At 43.4% G+C, this 21,189-nt stretch overlaps 3 protein-coding genes across 3 annotated transcripts; all 3 read left to right on the forward strand.

Annotated features, from left to right (window-relative positions):
• Positions 1-306: 306 nt before the first annotated feature.
• LOC149115056 (uncharacterized) lies at positions 307-852 on the forward strand. Its single transcript, XM_089285632.1, has one exon. The coding sequence runs from the start codon at positions 307-309 to the stop codon at positions 850-852; it is 546 nt and encodes a 181-aa protein (XP_089141758.1).
• An 11,728-nt stretch (positions 853-12,580) lies between these two features.
• Positions 12,581-18,985, forward strand: LOC110054646 (carbohydrate sulfotransferase 3-like). Its single transcript, XM_020760996.2, has 2 exons — positions 12,581-12,799; positions 15,911-18,985. The coding sequence occupies exon 2, from the start codon at positions 15,933-15,935 to the stop codon at positions 17,067-17,069; it is 1,137 nt and encodes a 378-aa protein (XP_020616655.2). The 5' UTR covers positions 12,581-12,799; positions 15,911-15,932; the 3' UTR covers positions 17,070-18,985.
• LOC149115057 (uncharacterized) lies at positions 18,885-19,430 on the forward strand. The gene has a single exon (XM_089285634.1). It carries the CDS (start codon positions 18,885-18,887, stop codon positions 19,428-19,430), a length of 546 nt encoding a protein of 181 aa, XP_089141760.1.
• Positions 19,431-21,189: the final 1,759 nt, after the last annotated feature.

Genomic DNA, 21,189 nt, shown 5'->3' on the forward strand with positions numbered 1-21,189 from the left:
TAGGGATACTAGACCCGTCATGCTACGGAAAATTGTAGGAATTGTGGTGGTAGCCATGCAGCCAAGCAGAAATCATGTCCAGCGTTTGACGAGAAATGTCTTCATTGCGGAAAGCCCAATCATTTCGAAAAAGTTTGCCGTTGTAAACGTGATGGCGGGCGTTCAAGCACTTGAGATCGTCGACGGCGTCCCAGGCGTTCTGTCCAAACGGTCAATCCATAGGGTCCTATCGAACAAGATGAGAATTTATTTGTTATCGATGCGATTACGTCCAAGCCAGGAAAGAAAAGTGAAATCTACTGCACAATGGAAATCAACGGCCAACCAGTTGAAATTAAAATTGACACTGGCGCTAAATGTAATGTGATCACACTCGATATATTCAAAAGGATCAGCCGCAATGAGAAGATTGATAAGACGGAAGCATTGCAGTTGGTTGCCTATGGCGGGGACACGTTAACTACCCTGGGCAGTGTGAAGCTCGAAGTTCATTTACAGTCGATGTCCCGTAACCTGCAATTTCACGTCATCGACAAACCAGTAACACCATTGCTTGGTCTCACGGACTCTTTAAGCTTGAATCTCATTCATTTGCACAGCGTGGTCCATGAGGTTGATACCACTGATGCCTTCCGCGCAGCAATACTTGACGAATACAAAGACTTATTTCAAGGCGATCTTGGCAATATACCCGTTGTTTACACAATGAGGCTTGATGCCAATGTAACCCCTGTGATCAGACCATCGCGCAGAATACCCCTCGCAATGAAGGAGAGTGTTAAAAGAGAGCTTGATAGGATGGTCAGGATTGGAGCGAATACACCCGTGTCCGAACCAACTGAGTGGGTCTGACAAATGGTAGCAGCGAAGAAGAAGGATGGCAGTATTCGCATCTGCATCGACCCGAGGGATCTCAATAAAGCCCTTAAACGGCCCCATCACCCTATGAGGACGGTTGAAGATGTTACATCGCGCATGCCCAATGTCACAGTATTCTTCACCCTTGACGCGAGAAGTGGTTTCTGGCAAATAAAACTTGATCATGAATCTTCACTACTCACAACCTTCAGCACACCATTTGGAAGATTCCGCTTTCTGCGCATGCCGTTTGGTATCACTTCTGCCTCAAAAGTCTTCCAGCGTACTCTTGTGCTATCATCGTTGATGACCTATTAGTATGGGGCGAGGGAACAGCAGACCATGATGTTAACTTGAAGAAGGTGCTAGAAAGAGCGCGAGAAGTCGGCATGAAACTAGCTCCGAAGAAATGCAAGTTTCGCCTCAACCAAGTATCCTATGCTGGCCATCAATTCACAAATTGCGGTCTCTAGCTCGATGAAGCCAAAGTTGAAGCTATTAAAGAAATGCCAACATCGAATGGGCCAGACGCACTACGTCGATTTCTTGGTATGACCAATTATCTCCACAAATTCATTAGCAACTTCAGTGAGAAGACAGCGCCACTACGCGAATTGCTGCTGAATGACGTACACTGGAGTTGGGAGCCAGCACAGCAACAAGCTTTCGACGCCCTCAAGGCAGACATCTCCCAACCTCCGGTCCTTAGGTACTTCGACCCCTCAAAGCCTGTCACACTGTCTGTCGATGCCTCTTAATGCTGCATGCTTACAGGATGGTTACCCTGTGGCCTATGCCTCACGAGCTCTAACGCAGGCCGAAACTCGATATGCGCAAATCGAGAAGGAGCTGCTCTCTGCCACATTTGCATGCAGAAAGTTCCATGATTTCATCTATGGTCGGCAAGTACTATCGAGACCGATCACAAGCCTCCCACAGCAATCGTAAACAAGCCTCTTCATTCAGCCCCCGCTCGTCTTCAGCGTATGCTTCTGCAGCTTCAGAAATATGATTTGAAGTTTATCTACAAGAAAGGGACTGAACTTTACGTCGCAGACACGTTGTCACGCTCCTACATCGAGGAGAAATCTGATCCAGACGTGGATGAGCAGGTTAAAATACTGTCCCTTACATCAATTTCCCCAGCGCGTATGGCCGAACTTCAGAAACACACTCTTGCAGATCCTGTAATGCAGAAAGTTACCCATTTCATTTCTAATGGCTGGCCAGCAAAGTCCAAGAGTGTACCCCCAGAGGCACAGCCTTACTTTCCAATCAGAGATGAGCTTATCGTGGACCATGGAGTCATCTTGAAAGGCCTTAGAGTTGTGGTTCCACAGACCTTGCGTAAGGAGTACCTTAAGCAGCTCCACAAGGGGCATCTTGGAATGGACGTTACAAAGAGGAGAGCAAGAGAAACCGTGTATTGGCGTTCTTTGATGCTCGATATCGATTCTGACGTAGCGTCGTGCCAGCCTTGCAACAGTGCTCGACCCCACCAGCAGAAAGAACCGCTTCTCATTCACCCGGTTCCAGACCTCCTTTGGTCCTTTGTGAGCGCAGACATATTCGACTGGAGTGGACTGCGGTACCTGATACTCGTTGACTCCTACTCCGGTTGGTTTGAGATGAGCACTCTCAGCGACTTATCGTCTAAAAGGGTGATCACGAAGATGAAACAACATTGTGCTGTTCACGGCATTCCATCCAAGTTGCTAATGGACAATGGTCCACAATTTGCAAGTAGGGAATTTAAAAGCTTTGCCAGCGAATGGAGCTTCGAGCATGTTACTAGCAGCCCCTACTTTCCTCAGTCCAATGGTTTCGCGGAGAATGCAGTCAAACAAGCCAAGAGCCTGCTTGAGAAGTGTAAGAAGGGTGGTTCCGACCCCTTGCTTGGCCTTCTTAACCTCAGGAATGTTCCAAGGGATCAAGTCCTAGGCTCTCCTGCTCAGTGGTTGATGTCGAGGTGTACCAGATGTGTCCTTCCTGTTGCGAGGAAGCTCCTCATTCCGAAAGCACACAACACCACGCACGTCTCCTCTCGTTTGAAGCTTAAACGCCAACAGCAAAAGTCATACCACGATCAGCATGCCAAACCCCGCCTACCTCTCCGTTCACAGCAAGTCGTGCGACTTCAGACTGACAGAGGGTACCAGAAAGTAGGCGTTGTCAAGCAACCCGCTCCGCAGCCACGGTCGTACATTGCGGAAGCTGAAGGAAAGGATTACCGTAGAAACAGAAGACATCTCCGCTCCGTTCCAGAACCGGCTCCTGCTAAACTTACTTGCCCTGCAGCGACCGATTACGACGTACCCTATGTTCCTTCCTCCCATGTGATACCACCTAGTTCCCAGTCTCCAGCTGAGCAGTCTCCTGTGAACACGCCAACTGGAGCTAGTAGTCCACCCGAGCCGAATCCTCAGAGGTCTCCCGTGAAGACTCCAACAAGACCCAGTGGCCCAGAGGGATATGTCACGAAATATGGAAGGACGGCTAAACCAAATCCAAAGTTCCGAGACTTTGAGGTCTGACAATAAGGCATTAACTTATGAACTGCCCTTTTTCACTTTCTCTTTCTTTGTTATTCGCTTTGCTGAAACTGCATGTATTTAACCTGCAAAGGGAGGTGTGGAACGAGTGTGTGAATGTGTGCGTGTGGAACGAGCGTGTGAATGTGTGCGTGTGGAATGTGTGTGTAATAATGCTATTCAGTTTCATAATTTGGGTGTATAACATTTGATCGGTTAGTTGAATAAATGGACTTTTCGAGTGAAGGTCGCCGCTTGAAAACTACGCCCAAGCTAAAGAGGTCTACACGACAACAAACCATAGCTCCAGGCTGTTCACACGATGTTTTAACACAGCGAAATACGAAAAACGAATAACGAAATCCGAATAATGGCTATATTCTTCATTGTTAAACCAAGGCCGGGGAAAGAAAGCTTGTTTTTGCAGCAAAGCCACGGTGGTATGAAAAAACAGCGAACCGATAGCAAATTGAAAAATTGTTGCCCGAATTTTAACACTGGCTTGAGATGTCTCCCTATGTAAGAAGCTTGCTTTCTTAGGACAAAATGAAAAATTCGCTAAAATCGCGGCTTTTTGAAAATCAAGGAGCATTGGGCATTTGTGTGTGGCGGTTGGTTTGAGTTTGAAAATAATAAATGCAATCACACGGGGCCAAGTGAGCGTCGGGCTCCCTAGTACATACATTAGTGCAGATAGAGTACTCGGATTACCGCAACAGTCGAAATATAAGGATTTGTATGGGAGAAACGGTTATATTGTTAAAGCGGTATGTACCCCAAAATATGGCTAACATTTAGACTTTATAAAAACGATTTCTCTACAGATTGGGATTATTGCGTAAGATCATTTAAACCCAAACAATTGTTCAATCTCTGAGGCAGCTTTAATGCGAGTTACCCGTATGCACAACGAGTTTTAAATGTTCCATTTGAGAAGGAATGTAAACATTTTAAATAACTTTAATAACGTTCGAGGGATTCGTTCTACAATAAAGAAAAAGCCCTGTCGACCTGGCTAAATGAGGGATAGTATGAAATTATTTTCCTTCAAGAAACTTATAAATAAATTTATTTAAAAAAAAAAGAAAAGAAAAAAAAAGAAACTTATAGCACTGTAGATGTTGAGGATATCTAGAAGACGCAATGGCAAAGTAAGCTTCAGTTTGCACATGGTTCTAATCACAGTTGTGGGGTAATGATTTTAGTGAGGAGTGGCCCTGATTTTAGCATAAAATCTGTTAATTTGGATTGTGAAGGCTGCTCAATTATAATGGAAGCTGAGGTACAGCTACTATTATTGGAGTGACTACTGACTACTGGCTAATCAGCGATGCTTGCCAGGATGATATCGATAAATCTGATATTATTCCTTAGATCAACTCTGACCATTCGACTATTTTTCTTCATTTTAATAGCTCAGACAAACAGGAGCACGGTCCCTCTTTCTGGAAACTTAATGCTAGTCTAACCGAGGAAGACGTTTTTGTTACATTAATAAATGAAAGTGTGCCTAGGTGGCTAAATGAATTCGATCAGTGAAGTTACTGATAAGAGACTGTTGTGCATGGGATTTAATCAAGTACAGGATTATACAAGTTTCAATAAAATACAGCAAAGAAAAAGTGCGTTAAAAGAGGAGGCAAATATCTGATATTGAGACCTCTCTAAGGATCTGCGAAGAAAGGTGCAACGAATCACCAACCTTTGAGAATCAGGAGGAGCTTGAAATGTTGAAAACGGAATGTAATCCTATTTAAGAACAGATCGCAAAAGGCGCCATTATCCGATCAAAAGCCACTTGGTACGAGAAAGGCAAAAAATGGGGTAACTACTTTTTTAAAGCTACAAACGCATAAGAAAGCTAAAAGCTCTGTTCGCAAGGTTTTTAACAATGAAGGAGTGTTAATCACAGATCCTAAAAAAGTTCTGCGGGGGATTAAAAATTTTTATTTCAATTTCCGTAAACGTGATCCTCACTGACCGTCAGAGGAAATGTTAAACTCTTTTTTGAACAATTCTGGAATCCCGAAATTAACTAATAATGAGGCTCGAACCTGTAATGGAAAATTAACAGTTGACTAGTGTTACAAGAGTCTTCAGCTATTTGAAATCAGCAAGTCACCGGACAATGATGGATTAACAGTCGAATTCTATAGAGCTTTTTGGCACTCTTTAGAAAATCGGATGGTAGACAGCTTAAACTATTCTTATGATTTCGGCGAGTTGTCAAATTCCCAGAAGGACGGCTATTATCACCTTAATTGAGAAAAGGGATAAAGACAAGCGGGACTTGTCGAACTGGAGATCAATCTCACTTATGAATGTGGACGTTAAAATAGGATCAAAAGCTATTGCTAAAATATTAGAGAATGTTCTACCAAATGTCATACGTTACAATCAACGTGCATATGTAAGGGAAGGACCGTTTTTAACACAGTCAGAACGATTGAAGATGTCATGGAATTCTCAGAATTCTCAGAAAGGTATAATCTTGAGGGGAGAATGATTTCAAAAAAGCCTTTGATACTTTAAGCAGAGATTTTCCATTTCGCACTTTATCTTCTTTTGGTTTTGGTCCATCTTTCTGCAATGTATTCATACATTTTACAACAAAATCTTAAGTTGTGTCGTAAACAATGATTTTTCTATAGCTACGCAGCCCTTTGCAGTTGAAACTCAAATATTGACCCTAGAGAAAATGATGGAACTGTTGGCGTCAATGCTATAAACTATAAAATAAAACCTCAAAAGGGTCTGGCTGGTTGCCATAGCAACCATTCTAAGTAAACCTGTAAAACTTATTTTCTCTTTATGAGTGCAATCGCACACAATTGATCTTTGTTCACCATATTTAAACAAACTCTTTGGCCCCTTTTAGGTTACCATACCACCTTAAGCCTAGAAAATAGGAATGAATGTGACTACAAATAAATCTATCTAGATTGGAGTGTGTTTCCTTGATTCCCGTGAGGTTTAAGGCAATTTAGGTGGTTTTTAGCTTCACTACTTTCTCCTCTATGTCAGTGAAGCTCAAAGCCGCCTAAATTGTCATAAATCGGCCTAGAAACCTCACGGAACTAAGGAAACATGCACTTGAAGCGAGGTAGGTTTAATTTTTATTCATATTCCTTCGTATTTTTAAGCTTAAGAATATAACCATTTTCCCATACAAATTCTTATATTTTGATTGTTGGGTAGGCTGGGTACCATCTGTACTAATGTATGTATAAAGGACGCTCATTCGCGAGCTTGGGTCACCTGTGATGCAATCAGGAATCAAATGTTACGATAGCTACTTATGGAGTCCTTGATTGTGAATACTTGTTATTTATTCCCTAACAGTAAATTACAATAATCTTCGATACTACTGACTTGACCGACTCCTAGTGCGCATGACCGTAACGCAATACAGCGACACTACATCTTTCCTTTCCTCTAAATAATGAGCTAGGTAAAACTTAAAAATGAAACTCAACATGTTACTTCCTAAATCTATCAGTCCTGTTTATGTTCAAACAAGTTATTTCCTTTAAGCAGTTGATCTAAGCAAAGTCCAAGTAACACAGTCTTTGAAAAGTTTAGATAATGTTCACGCAATAATGTTCCTTTTCACTAAACCATTGATTTGAGCAATGTTCAAGTAACATAGTCTTTGAAATGATCAGGCACTCGTCTTGCTCTTGCTGATCTACGAACTGGGGGTAATTCAACTGGTGTAACTGTGGGTGTTTCAACTGATACATTTCCAGGTGGTGCTACTGGTGCGTTTCTAGCTAGGTGATTCAACTGGTGTAACTGTCTCAGTTGGTTCAACTGCTTCTGCTGCATCAACGAAGGGTGTAGACTGTTCTTCCTCGGGATGTACAGGTATGTTAGAAGGCAGCTTTTTAAAGAATGACGGATTTCTTGTTACGGTGTGTTCTGCATTTTGGGCTGTAATCATGCTTCCTTTCTTGTCTGTGGTCTCAAATGGCTAAGGCTTGAATGGTGTAGACGTCTTGTTCTGTTTTTGTTGCTTTATCAATACTTTGTCACCAACATTCAGGTCTGTGTTTTTGGCATGGTTGCACCTGTCTGCATACTCTTTCATCTTCTCCTTTCTCTCAGCATCAGCCCGTCTGATCTCTGGGGATGCCTGATCAAACTGCACCAGAGGTAATGTGGACTTGAGTTTTCGTCCATTCAGCAACTGCGAAGGAGACTTCCTTGTGGTGTTATGAGGGGTGGCCTTGTACTGTCGAAGGAAGGTGGACAACTCTTGTTTCCAGTTCTTGCCTTGAACGACAGCTGTCCTAATTGCTTTCTCCAGTGTCTTCATCAGCCTCTCCGCCTCTCCATTTGTTCTGAGCCATTCAGGAGTTATTCTGCGATGTGTGAAACCAAGTTGAGTGGCAAACATCTGAAAACTTTCACTATTGAATGGTGGACCATTGTCTGTTTTTACTATCTCGGGGATCCCTTGCCTGGCAAAGATGCTGTCAAGGTGAGGGATCACTGCCTTTGCTGATGTTGACCTCAAGATTTAAACTTCTGGATACCGACTGAAGTCGTCAGTCACGACGAGCAAGTAATCTCCACTTGGAAAGGGGCGACAGAAATCTATGGAGAGCTCTTGCCATGGGCTTAGTGGTAGGGGGGACATTTGCAGAGGTTCGCATACTGGCTTTGGATCAGGGATCGCAGTTTGGCACGGTAGGCACCCTTTGACAACTTCCTCGACCATTCTGTCTATCCCTGGAAACCAGACTGGATCTCGCAAAAGACGCTTGGTTTTGACAATTCCTTGGTGTCCTCTGTGAGCCAGCATAATCATTCGATCTCGAAGCTTCTCGGGAACTATTATGCGGGTCCCTCTCAGAATTACGCCATTTGATACTGACAACTCCTGGTTGATCTGTTGATACTGACTGACATCTCTTCCAGCCTCGTGCCACTTTTGAGTTGCTATCACTCTTGCTAGACTCAGCAATGTTTCATCAGCTGCTGTCGCATCCTTTACTTCTTGAAGCGTCACAGCATGGGGCACAGCATTATTGGTTACAAAGTTAATATAGGCATCAACTCTTGATAAATGGTTGGAGGCCTGCGATTGTGTGGGATCCGGATGGCGACTCATGTAATCAGCTGGATTGTTTGCTCCTGGGTTGTAAACGACTTTGGTTTTGTATGACTGTAGGCGTAGCTGTCGCCTCTCAACTCGCGCAGTTGCTTTGCAAGTGAGGTTGTTGAAGATTGTTTCTAACGACTTGTGGTCTGTGATAACTTGGAAGGATGACCCATAGAGGTATAGGTGGAAGTGCTCAATTCCCCAGACCACTGCAAGAGCCTCTCTTTCGGTTTGGCTGTAGTGGCTTTCGCAATCCGTGAGTGAGCGGCTGGCATACGCTACAATGTTTGTTCCTCCATCTGCTGTTACTTGCGTGAGAATTGCTCCCAGGCCGACTGGGCTGGCATCAACAATCAGCTCCGTTTTGAGTGAGGGGTTGAAGTATTTCATGATTTCTGGAGTTGCCATGCTGGCTTTGAGGCAGTCGAATGCATGTTGTTGTTCTGGTCCCCACACCCACTTAGCATTTTGATGCGTGAGTTGACGGATTGGAGCAGAGATGGACGCAAAGTTCTTTATGAAACGTGCGAGGTATTGTGCCAAACCGAGGAAGCTGCATGCCTCAGTTGCATTCTTGGGGGGGACAGGCATTCATGAGGGATGCAACTTTCTTATAATCTGCACTGATGCCATCTGCAGAGAAGTGATGACCAAAGAAGTCAATGGGTGATTGGTTAAACAGACACTTGGCAGGGTTTGCGGTTAGACTGTTTTCTCTCATTCTCTGAAGAATAGCTTGTAAAGCATCATCATGATCGGATTGGTTCTTGCCAAACACTATTATATCATCAGAAATGTTTCTAACACTGTCAATTCCTTGCAGCACTTGTTCTTCCATGGATTTCTGAAAGATTTCAGCTGCTGAGTTAATTCCAAAACTCAGTCGCTTGTAACGAAACAAGCCAATGTGCGTGGCAAAAGTAGTAATGCTCCGGGAGTCTTCGTCCAGCTCAAGTTGGTGGTATCCTTGGTTTAAGTCTATCTTGCTGAAAACAGTGGCTCTGTTCAGATGAACGATCAGGTCTTCTACAATGGGTAGTGGATGTCACTCACGTTCTATAGCCTGATTGGCTGCTCTCATATCCACACATATGCGTATTTCTGTCTTCTTTGGGGGCCACAACTATCGGAGAGACCCAGGGGGTTGGACCTTCAGCTCTTTCTATGATGTCAAGTTCCTCTAGATTCTTGAGCTCAGCCTCGACTTGATCACGGATGTGAAATGGTAGTCCGCGGTACTTCTGGGCCAATGGTTTTGAGCGGTCATTAACATGTAATTTTGCAGTTCTACCTTTCATCTTTCCCAGCCCCTCAAAGCAATCTTTGTAATTCTCGATGATGTTATCGACTTTGGGTGTCGACACAGTGTTAATTATGTATAGCAGCCCGAGATCAGTTGCCGTCTCATAACCTATCAAATTTCCATCACATCCATCAACAACGCAGAATTGCGTGACTGTCGATTTGCTTGTTACTCCCGACATGATTTTAGCTTCAAACTTGCTAATGACTGGTAAGGGCTCAGAAGATCTGTAGCCATAGATCCTCTTCGAGGTAGGTGTAATGTAAATGTTTTCCAGCTGATTGAAAGAATATGTGTCGATGACATTCACTCCCGCTCCTGAGTCAATAAGACATTTCACTCTCTTGCCTCCAATGATTACTGCAGTAAACGGTTGTATCTTGTCACGCATGGAGTGGAGAGTGATGCGGTAAGTGTACTCTTCGTCGGTGGATTCATCGCCATCTCTCTCATCCACTGTATTGACTTTCTTGAAATTTAATCTGCTTCGGCATACTTTGGTGAAATGGCCTTTCTTGCGACAATGTTTACAAGTTTCATTCAGTGCTGGACAAGTTAAGGTCGTCCTTTATGAGGGTAATTTTCTCCACACCTGTAACACTTCTTGTTTTCCGACTTTGGCTTTCCTCTCTCACCGCTTGGACTTCTGCTACTTTGGCTAACTTTTCCTGTTCCTCGATGCCTTTAGCTTGCTTGTCAGACACTTCTAAACCGCGGCCATAGTCGAGTAAGGCTTTGAGATCCATGTCTTCTCGTAGAGCTCTTCGCCGTAATTGTGAAGATAAACAGGACGCGACTATGTGTGACTTGATTTCTTCATCTTCGTTGGTAAACTCGCATGTTTGAGCAAGACGCCTCAGCCGTGTGCAGTAAGAATCTAGCGATTCACCGGAATTCTGAGAAGCATTTCTGAACATGTAAACTTCGTAGGTCTTGTTTACTTTTGGCTGAAAATAAGCATTCAAAGCAGTCACTGCTTTCGCATAGTCCTTCTCTTCTCCTCGATCTGGAAGTGTTTCAAAAATGTCGCTGGCCTCTTCACCAGCGGAGTATAGTAGCAGCGCTCTCTTGTGTGTTGGATCTTTCACATCATGAGCGGCGAGATAAATTTCCAAACGTTTCAGCCATTTTTTCCAACGTGGGCCGACTGAAGCGTTGTCTTAGTGGACGGAAAGTGAAGGACATGGAGGTAAGACATTCGCCATTCCGCTTCGGCAACTGTGTGATCGTCCCGTGTAATCTTTTGAGGTAATTTTTCGATGTAATCTTTCGATGTAATATTATGACGACAATATATGAGTGTTCAACTTTGGTTTCCCGCCTTACTCAAATGGCAGTCAGCGCACGTGGCGTTGAGAACTGAACATGTTTAGCCATTGTTTATCCAGCGTATTCGATCCAAAGTGACGATTAAGTGAAGTGTTACTGTAGTGGAATTCGCTTGAGTTATCCTCGTCGCCAGTTATGGAGTCCTTGATTGTGAATACTTGTTATTTATTCCCTAACAGTAAATTACAGTAATCTTCGATAGTACTGACTTGACCGACTCCTAATGCACATGACCGTAACGCAATACAGCGACACTACACTACTGGTTGCGTATTTATTGGTTGTTGTATTTACCCTACATAAATACAACAGCAACGTGAATACAAGATCAGCGGACCCTTTTGTTTCCAATTCTGCCATCCACAGACTCTAAGTGAAACAAAAAAGTCAAAATATTTTAAACGAGCTGTCAGCCCTACGTACAATCGAGGCATTAGGGACTTTAAGCAAAGACAACGCGGACGGTGACGGGAACGCCACAAGATTAGGGAAAAGCCAAAAGGTCCACTGCGCATGACTGGCGGGAAACAAGTTGACGTTCTGCGTTCGGGCCCGACGTGAGTGAAGCTCATTTCGCGTTGTCTGAAAACGTGTGTTTTTGCTTTCGTTTCCTCTGCTGTGTCAACGCTAAATAACCCGTGTTACTAATTTCGAGGAACTTTAATGCTTGTTTTCTCTTGTCATGTGAGATATTTCATTTTAAAGAAAAGTCGAGAAATCTGAAGCGAACTCAAGCCAGTCGGCGAACATGTGAGTACCGTGAAATATCTTTTTGAACGCTAATGTAAATAAAGACAACTTACACGAATTTCAATCGAAATTTTTCCTTTCGAGAAGTACTCAAATGTCAAATGGCTCATCATGGTGAAATTCTAACACAATTAAAAGGGTAGACACCATTAAAACTTGCGTAGCTGTTTCGATTTTCAGTCGTAAGATCAGTGGTTTACTTAGATCTTTATCAGTCGGCACACTGATTTGTCGCGCCAGTCTGATTAAACATCTGCTGATAATAAGTTCGTTTACTTCATTGTACAACTCAGCGAGAAGGGGCAAGTTGCGTTTGTGGAAGCGAAATTCGGACCGGCACTCGTCGTCTTCAAACCATCGAAGTTAAAATCAGGAAAGGAATCATAAGGTTGGTCGAGATCATTCGACCGGTTTAAATCGTACAAGAGTAGAAGTTCGTGATCGTTTAACACACCTTCATCGTGGATTATCAAGAGCTGATTGCGAACTTCTTTCAATGAAGTGATCCTAGTTCATCTTGATAAACAGAGGACGAATATCGATAATGTCAATAAGCTTGACAGTGCGGAAACCGCGGTTTCCGACGGTGCTGCTTAATGTTTGTGAATTCTCGACATAACCGCGTTCTCTCCCCAGCCCTTTCACAGGTTTTGGTGTTCCCGTCGCCGTCCGCGTCCCCGCTGCTTAAAGTCCCTATTTACATACCCAACACTGCACGTCATAGGTGAGTGTAATATGAAGTCCGAATTCATTATATACCTAACACGACATATACCTTGAATACAAGATCAGCGGACCCTTTTGTTTCCAATTCTGCCATCCACAGACTCTAAGTGAAACAAAAAAGTTAAAATATTTTTAACGAGCTGTCAGCCCTACGTACAATCGAGGCATTTACGTACCCAACACTGCACGTCATAGGTGAGTGTAATATGAAGTCCGAATTCATTATATACCTAACACGACATATACCTTGAGCTAGCAAACTCTAACATAACGAACTGAAACAAGAATGTTCACGAAACAAATAAGGGCTGAAACAACTGAATAAGGTCTGCAATTTCCGTCTGTTTTATTGCGTTATACTTGACGCATTTACATTGCTCCTTCTTTTGAAATTAAAATGTGTCCTTTGGTCGTCAACGTTCTCCATAGGCTTGTGGGGATTAATATACCTTATCGGCGCGGTTTTGGAAGCCTTTTGCAGTGCTTGTATCATGGTCTATCATGAAATCCAATGGCAAATTACTGTTTCAAAAATCGAATTCTAACAATGAATAATTAACAAAGTTACGATAGAGCGGTTTTCAATTGTGTGTTGTAAAACGAAAACTAAACCAATTACTAATTAGACTATTGAGCCAATCTTAAACCGAAGTAAAACCAAAACCAAAACCAAAGTAATTGCCTGATTACTTTCAACACTCAATTGAAAATACTCTAATAGATGGGGGATTACATTCACATTTGAGGGACAAGGACGGGCTGTGCTTGAAAGCGTAAAGCCGCGTTGTTAATTTTTCAGACTTTTGTTTGTTTGTTTTTTTTTCCCCGGGGCGAACTAGTAAATCGAATTTCTGAGTCAGCCGTGTGCAATTTGTAAAATGCGACCCACGGTCTAATATGTTTGCTATTCATAAATTGTTTAGAATTCGACTTCTAAGAAAATTATTTGCCTTCGGATTCTGACGCTCGTGCCTACTCGTCATGATCAGGATGGCTTCCAGATAAAGCGTATAGCACCAGGTGTTTACTATGGCGCCTTGAAAAATTAGAATCGAAACCACTGAAGAAAAGAGGTCAAGAATTTGAACTGTCATGAAAGATTAATGGCCCGCTTCGACGATGTCACGGCTGTTCCGATTGCCTCGATTTTTCATGCCCATAATAAGCACATACGCGAGTTTGTAAACACAAAATACTGTAAATTGCGGATCATAAGAAAATCATAGCCGTCCTCGAAATTTAAGATATGTGGTCAAACTTTTGCTGCGTACATAATGCTTTGTTTTGATTTTATTTTTGCCACCCTGCTATTTTCACTCTTGGTTTATGACTTTGCATAATTATGTTAATCTCACACCTTGTAGACTAATTGCTAATTGGCTAATCTTTTGTTAACTGAGGTTTAACCATGGATCTAGCATGGGTATAACAATACAATATAATATTTAGTTTGTCTTGTTTGAATCATCGAAACAAGAACTTCCCAATTGTAGTAAGAGTGAATTATAGAGGGTCTCAATGGGAATCACTATTAACCGGTCCGGGATCATTTGCGGTCCAATTTGGGGATCATTTGCGGTCCGGGATCATTTGCGGTCCTGGGATCATTTGCGGACCCGTACAGACCCTGTTGCTGTGCAGTTTAATATATTGAAGCCACACCCATGCAGGGGGAGGGGCAGATCTAACAGTACCAGCGAAGATAATATTGCTTCTTGGCCACACTAGAAATAAATTTTTATGTGTAACAACATGGTAACCCTCCCCCCCTCCCCTTGCTGGGTAAATACAAGAAACAGAAACAAAAAACACTAATCATGGTGGCAAAACATGGGTGGCAGTGAGTAGTAGCGCCTTTAGGGGAACCTATGTTAGGGGGTAACATAGCATGGACCAGAAGAGGGGTGCCCTTCTGGGAGGACAATAGGTCAGATGGTACGATGGCACCATCCTGGAGAGATCCGGACCTACATCCAAGGGTGGCCATAGCACTTACTGTGGGGCAAAGTGCAGCCTGGGTTGCACTTCCCTGCCACCAAAAACCTTCATTGACTAAGCAGCCGTGGTTTACACACAATGTAAGAAATAGAACGTGGCAGTAAATAAACCGATAAGGTTCCGCAGGCAAAAGCCGCCTTCTCAGGAAAGGAAATTACAACCTCATGGGGCAAAAAGATGGGAAAGGACAAAGCTACCAATACAGGGCGGGAGGGGAAAGCGGAGAACAGCCTAGCTTGAATAATAGCTCACAACTGAGACAGGGTCAGAAAACAATGGGATTTCACTAACTGGGGATTGAAGGAGTTGGGAGGAGTATAGTAAGCTGAAATCACACGAGAGCATGGTGGAAAATCACCGGGAGCTTTGTCGTATGATTTACAATATGGTAAAACGATTGCGTTACATTGGACATTGACCTAAACCTATTGCACAATGGCTAATATGGGGAAGATAACAGAACTGGTGACAACCTTAGATGACAGATGATGATGTAGACTACAGAGCTCATTTACCACAGTTTAAGTGCTTAAACTTCTACCTTAGGCTTCTTCATTTGCTTTATGATATAGATTTTACACGCGCAAAACAATAAAACACGCTTTTTCTATGTTTTGTATTCTGTTAAAAAAAACAGTCCTAAGAAAATACGCGCGCTGAGTGGTTAAAAACCGTGTTTCTATAACTCGATAGAAACACAGAACTAGCACGAGCTGTTGACGTAATGATGGCGCGTTAAGTTGTTTTCCTTTTTTCGTCGCGGCGTTTTCTAAAAGAAATAGGAAACATGTTCTCCGTGTTTCTAACGAGTTATAGAAACACTCCTGAAAGTTTGGGAGAACTCGAAAAAGCTGTGAAAACACTCGCCTGCAACTCTTGTTCCCACAGCATTTCTCGTTCTCCCAAACTTCCACTCGTGTTTCTCTAACTCGATAGGAACACGGTGCATGTTTTCTATTTCTTAAATACCGTACTGTACCATACCATACCGTACTGTACTGTACTGTACTGTACTCTCTCGACTTGTCTTGTATTGCATTGTATTGTACTGTATTCTATTGTATTCTATTGTACTCTATTGTATTTTAGCAGAGAACTAAAAGCAGAGCACCGTAACTATAAGAACAGAATCACATGCATGCGTAGAAATAAAAAACCATGCAAGTCTTTTTTCATGGTCAACATGGCTAGTGGCATGGATCGCGGGCGCGCGCGCCTTACGACGACGACGAACGGCATTTATTTAGAGAGTCTTTATTTAGAAAAGTTTCTGGGTTGATCAAATAGTCTGTTTTGTTTATTCTACAGGCTGCTATCCGCACTCCAGACGATGAATCAACAGGCTCTCGAAATAAGGAGAGAAACATGGTGCAACCGCTTCGATTCCAAGAAATTTTTCATTATATCCTGTTCAATGGGTTTAATTTTCTTCTCTCTCACTTTCATGTACACATTCACAAACCCACTACGGAGTGCACCATTAACGCAACATCCTAAGAGGGTGAATATCATGTTAATGTCTTTTCCAAGATCGGGATCTTCATTTCTGGGCGAAATTTTCAATCACCACCCTGGTGTGTTCTACCTTTTTGAGCCATTACATCCTGTGCAAAAAATGTTCTCTGGACATTCCTTATTCGAGTTTGATTTCTCCTCTCCATCTTATCAAAACAGAGTGTTCAAAGTTTTTGAGGATATTAACAATTGCAAGTTTGCTAGTGACTTGTTTACTCGTTACCTCAACCGGCAAAATCTACGCCGCAGCCTGGCACTAAACGCTAGATTTTGCTTCAGAAACGGCACGTCTACAGTCTGCCAGAAACTAAAAACACGACAATTTGAGGACGTCTGTAAAAATAATTACATCATGTTTGCCGCGAAAATACTTACACCCAGAATACTAAATTCTCGTGGAGAAAGGAACAAGAACCTTTTCAAAAGTTGTTCTTCCAACGGTGCGAGTGAATGTAAAATAATTCATTTGGTCAGAGATCCAAGAGCTGTTGTTGATTCTTTGAAGTCTCTGGCGTTTTTTAGGAGATCACATGACCCAAGACGCGAGTTATCATGGTATGTGGAGAAAGTTTGCCATCAAATGGAGTTTGATGTCAAGATCGGGAAGTTGATGAAGGCATTTTCACCTGATGGGTACAAGTTAATCCGGTTTGAAGACCTCGCTCGCAATCCACTGCGGGTAGTGAATGAACTTTTCAAATTTACAGGAATCGAAATGTTAGATACCATCAAGAAATGGCTGCACGAGACGACACGAATTAGTCACGGAAATGCCTACAGCACCAGTCGTAACTCACAGCAAGTTGTTTCTAATTGGAGGAGAAAAATGAGCCCTGCTTCTGTGCAGATTGTTGAAAAGTATTGTGCAAGAGTAATGGGACAACTGAATTATAAATTAACTGGCATGTCGCCGAAAAAGCAACTGAATTTCAATATTTCACTGATCGATTAAAGTGGTATTTACCATTCATTCTTTTGTTCGTTTATTTATTGATATATTTTGAAACACTTGCAAATCGGGCGGCATGTAAAGAGATGGATGTTAAAATAAAGGTAAACAGAAAGGAAAAACTATTATTCTGATATCATCTTTAAGCTGTACACACCATGCCCGACACTGTTTCCTTGCAATCCTTGCCCCGTAACACGTACCAGAAACTCTCACAGCCGTTTGGAATTGCCACACTGTTTCCACAAATGAAAAAAAAAAAAAAAAACAGGCCGCCAAAATAAGATGCGTGGTGACCATATCTACAAGAACGCACGTGCGTACGTCTCGAAATCCAGAAAAAATAGGTAGTCTTAATTAGTATCACCCAAGTAGTGGACTAATGCAAATCCTGCATTTTGATTGGCTACGCTACTAGAGGACTATTCGCCTCATGGGCTATTGACCCGTAGCCCTTACAGAAATATTAAAAATTCAGTTGCTTTTCCTTGCGGACTACGGGTCTAATTGTTAGCTAGACCTCTTCAGCTCGGGTGGTTTGTTTTCCCATTGTAGACCACGTGATATTCTCTTGAGAATTTTTCTTTTATCCATCTTAAAATTATTCATTCATATACATGCGACTATTTAAACATTTGGAAGCAAGATTTCTCAAGAGTGTCATCATGTGGTCTGCAATGGGAAAACAAACGGCCTGTGGAACGAGCGTGTGAATGTATGTGTAAAAATGCTAATCAGTTTCATAATTTGGGTGTGTAACATTTGGTCGGTTCGTTGAATAAATAGACTTCTCGAGTGAAGGTCGTCGCTTGAAAACTACATGGTATCAGGGGTAAAGAAAATCCGCATCGCCTGGTCTCTCTGACAATCTAAAAGTCAATTATGGCAGATGGTCTCCAAAAGTCCGAACCATTGAGCTTCGAGGGTAATGTCGCGCTAAACTGGAAACATTTTGCCCAAGAGGTGGAAATATTCATCGCCGCTACTCACGGAGAAAAGGACGACAGAACCAAAGCGTACATCTCCTCGAATCTCGCAGGAAGAGAAGCGATTGAAAAGGAGAAATCTTTTGTCTACGCTCTCGCTGTGCTGAACGAAGATGGAACCGTTCGGGTCGAAGCAGAATCTCGCGAGAGTATCGAAGTGCTGAAAAGAAAATTTGCTGAACTCTGCGACCCTCGTGGAAATGTCATTATGGAAAGGCACAAATTAAACACCCGAGTCCAGAAAGAAGGTGAATCGTTTCAGTCATTTGTAGCTGATCTCAGAATCCTAGCAAATACATGTGAGTACGGCGTTTTGAAAGATGAGCTTATTCGGGATAAAATTGTATGTGGTTTCAGCTCTCTTCACGTGCGAAAGCAACTCTTAAAAGACCGGGATCTCACACTCGATCGCGCTATTGATACTGGCATTGCCAACGAATTATCAGCGAGAGACAACACCGAGCTCTCGTCGAACCAAGTCAGCGATCCAAAGGAAGAGGTCCATGGTCTCGACAAAGGAGGTTTATCGAAGAAAGATTCCAAACCAGGTCTCGAAAATTGTAGGAATTGTGGTGGTAGCCATGCAGCCAAGCAGAAATCATGTCCAATGTTTGACGAGAAATGTCTTCATTGCGGAAAGCCCAATCATTTCGAAAAAGTTTGCCGTTGTAAACGTGATGGTGGGCGTTCAAGCACTTGAGATCGTTCACGGCGTCCCAGGCGTTCTGTCCAAACAGTCAATCCACAGTGTCCTATCGAACAAGATGAGAATTTATTTGTTATCGATGCGATTACGTCCAAGCCAGGAAAGAAAAGTGAAATCTACTGCACAATGGAAATCAACGGCCAACCAGTTGAAATTAAAATTGACACTGGCGCTAAATGTAATGTGATCACACTCGATATATTCAAAAGGATCAGCCGCAATGAGAAGATTGATAAGACGGAAGCATTGCAGTTGGTTGCCTATGGCGGGGACACGTTAACTACCCTGGGCAGTGTGAAGCTCGAAGTTCATTTACAGTCGATGTCCCGTAACCTGCAATTTCACGTCATCGACAAACCAGTAACACCATTGCTTGGTCTCACGGACTCTTTAAGCTTGAATCTCATTCAGTTCCACAGCGTGGTCCATGAGGTTGATACCACTGATGCCTTCCGCGCAGCAATACTTGACGAATACAAAGACTTATTTCGAGGCGATCTTGGCAATATACCCGTTGTTTACAAAATGAGGCTTGATGCCAATGTAACCCTTGTGATCAGACCATCGCGCAGAATACCCCTCGCAATGGAGGAGAGTGTTAAAAGAGAGCTTGATAGGATGGTCAGGATTGGAGCGATCACACCCGTGTCCGAACCAACTGAGTGGGTCTGACAAATGGTAGCAGCGAAGAAGAAGGATGGCAGTATTCGCATCTGCATCGACCCGAGGGATCTCAATAAAGCCCTTAAACGGCCCCATCACCCTATGAGGACGGTTGAAGATGTTGTATCGCGTGTGCCCAATGCCACAGTATTCTCCACCCTTGACGCGAGAAGTGGTTTCTGGCAAATACAACTTGATCATGAATCTTCACTACTCACAACCTTCAGCACACCACTTGGAAGATTCCGCTTTCTGCGCATGCCGTTTGGCATCACTTCTGTCTCAGAAGTGTTCCAGCGCGCGATGGAAGAGCTGTTTGCTGGGTACTCTTGTGCTATCATCGTTGATGACCTATTAGTATGGGGCGAGGGAACAGCAGACCATGATGTTAACTTGAAGAAGGTGCTAGAAAGAGCGCGAGAAGTCGGCATGAAACTAGCTCCGAAGAAATGCAAGTTTCGCCTCAACCAAGTATCCTATGCTGGCCATCAATTCACAAATTGCGGTCTCAAGCTCGATGAAGCCAAAGTTGCAGCTATTAAAGAAATGCCAACACCAGATGGGCCAGAGGCACTGCGTCGATTTCTTGGTATGACCAATTATCTCCACAAGTTCATTAGCAACTTCAGTGAGAAGACAGCGCCACTACGCGAATTGCTGCTGAATGACGTACACTGGAGTTGGGAGCCAGCACAGCAACAAGCTTTCGACGCCCTCAAGGCAGACATCTCCCAACCTCCGGTCCTTAGGTACTTCGACCCCTCAAAGCCTGTCACGCTGTCTGTCGGTGCCTCTTGGTGCTGCGTGCTTACAGGATGGTTACCCTGTGGTCTATGCCTCACGAGCCCTAACGTAGGCCGAAAATCGATATGCGCAAATCGAGAAGGAGCTGCTCTCTGCCACATTTGCTTGCAGAAAGTTCCATGATTTCATCTATGGTCGGCAAGTACTATCGAGACCGATCACAAGCCTCCCACAGCAATCGTAAACAAGCCTCTTCATTCAGCCCCCGCTCGTCTTCAGCGTATGCTTCTGCAGCTTCAGAAGTATGATTTGAAGTTTATCTACAAGAAAGGGACCGAACTTTACGTCGCAGACACGTTGTCACGCTCCTACATCGAGGAAAAATCTGATCCAGACGTGGATGAGCAGGTTAAAATACTGTCCCTTACATCAATTTCCCCAGCGCGTATGGCCGAACTTCAGAAACACACTCTTGCAGATCCTGTAATGCAGAAAGTTACCCATTTCATTTCTAATGGCTGGCCAGCAAAGTCCAAGAGTGTACCCCCAGAGGCACAGCCTTACTTTCCAATCAGAGATGAGCTTATCGTGGACCATGGAGTCATCTTGAAAGGCCTTAGAGTTGTGGTTCCACAGACCTTGCGTAAGGAGTACCTTAAGCAGCTCCACAAGGGGCATCTTGGAATGGACGTTACAAAGAGGAGAGCAAGAGAAACCGTGTATTGGCGTTCTTTGATGCTGGATATCGATTCTGACGTAGCGTCGTGCCAGCCTTGCAACAGTGCTCGACCCCACCAGCAGAAGGAACCGCTTCTTATTCACCCGGTTCCAGACCTTCTTTAGTCCTTTGTGAGCGCAGACATATTCGACTGGAGTGGACTGCGGTACGTGATACTCGTCGACTCTTACTCCGGTTGGTTTGAGATGAGCACTCTCAGCGACTTATCGTCTAAAAGGGTGATCACGAAGATGAAACAACATTTTGCTGTTTACGGCATTCCATCCAAGTTGCTAACGGACAATG

Source organism: Orbicella faveolata, unplaced genomic scaffold (genome assembly GCF_042242905.1).
Source record: "Orbicella faveolata isolate gen_17 unplaced genomic scaffold, um_ofav_v1 contig_13, whole genome shotgun sequence".
Lineage (NCBI taxonomy): Eukaryota > Metazoa > Cnidaria > Anthozoa > Scleractinia > Merulinidae > Orbicella > Orbicella faveolata.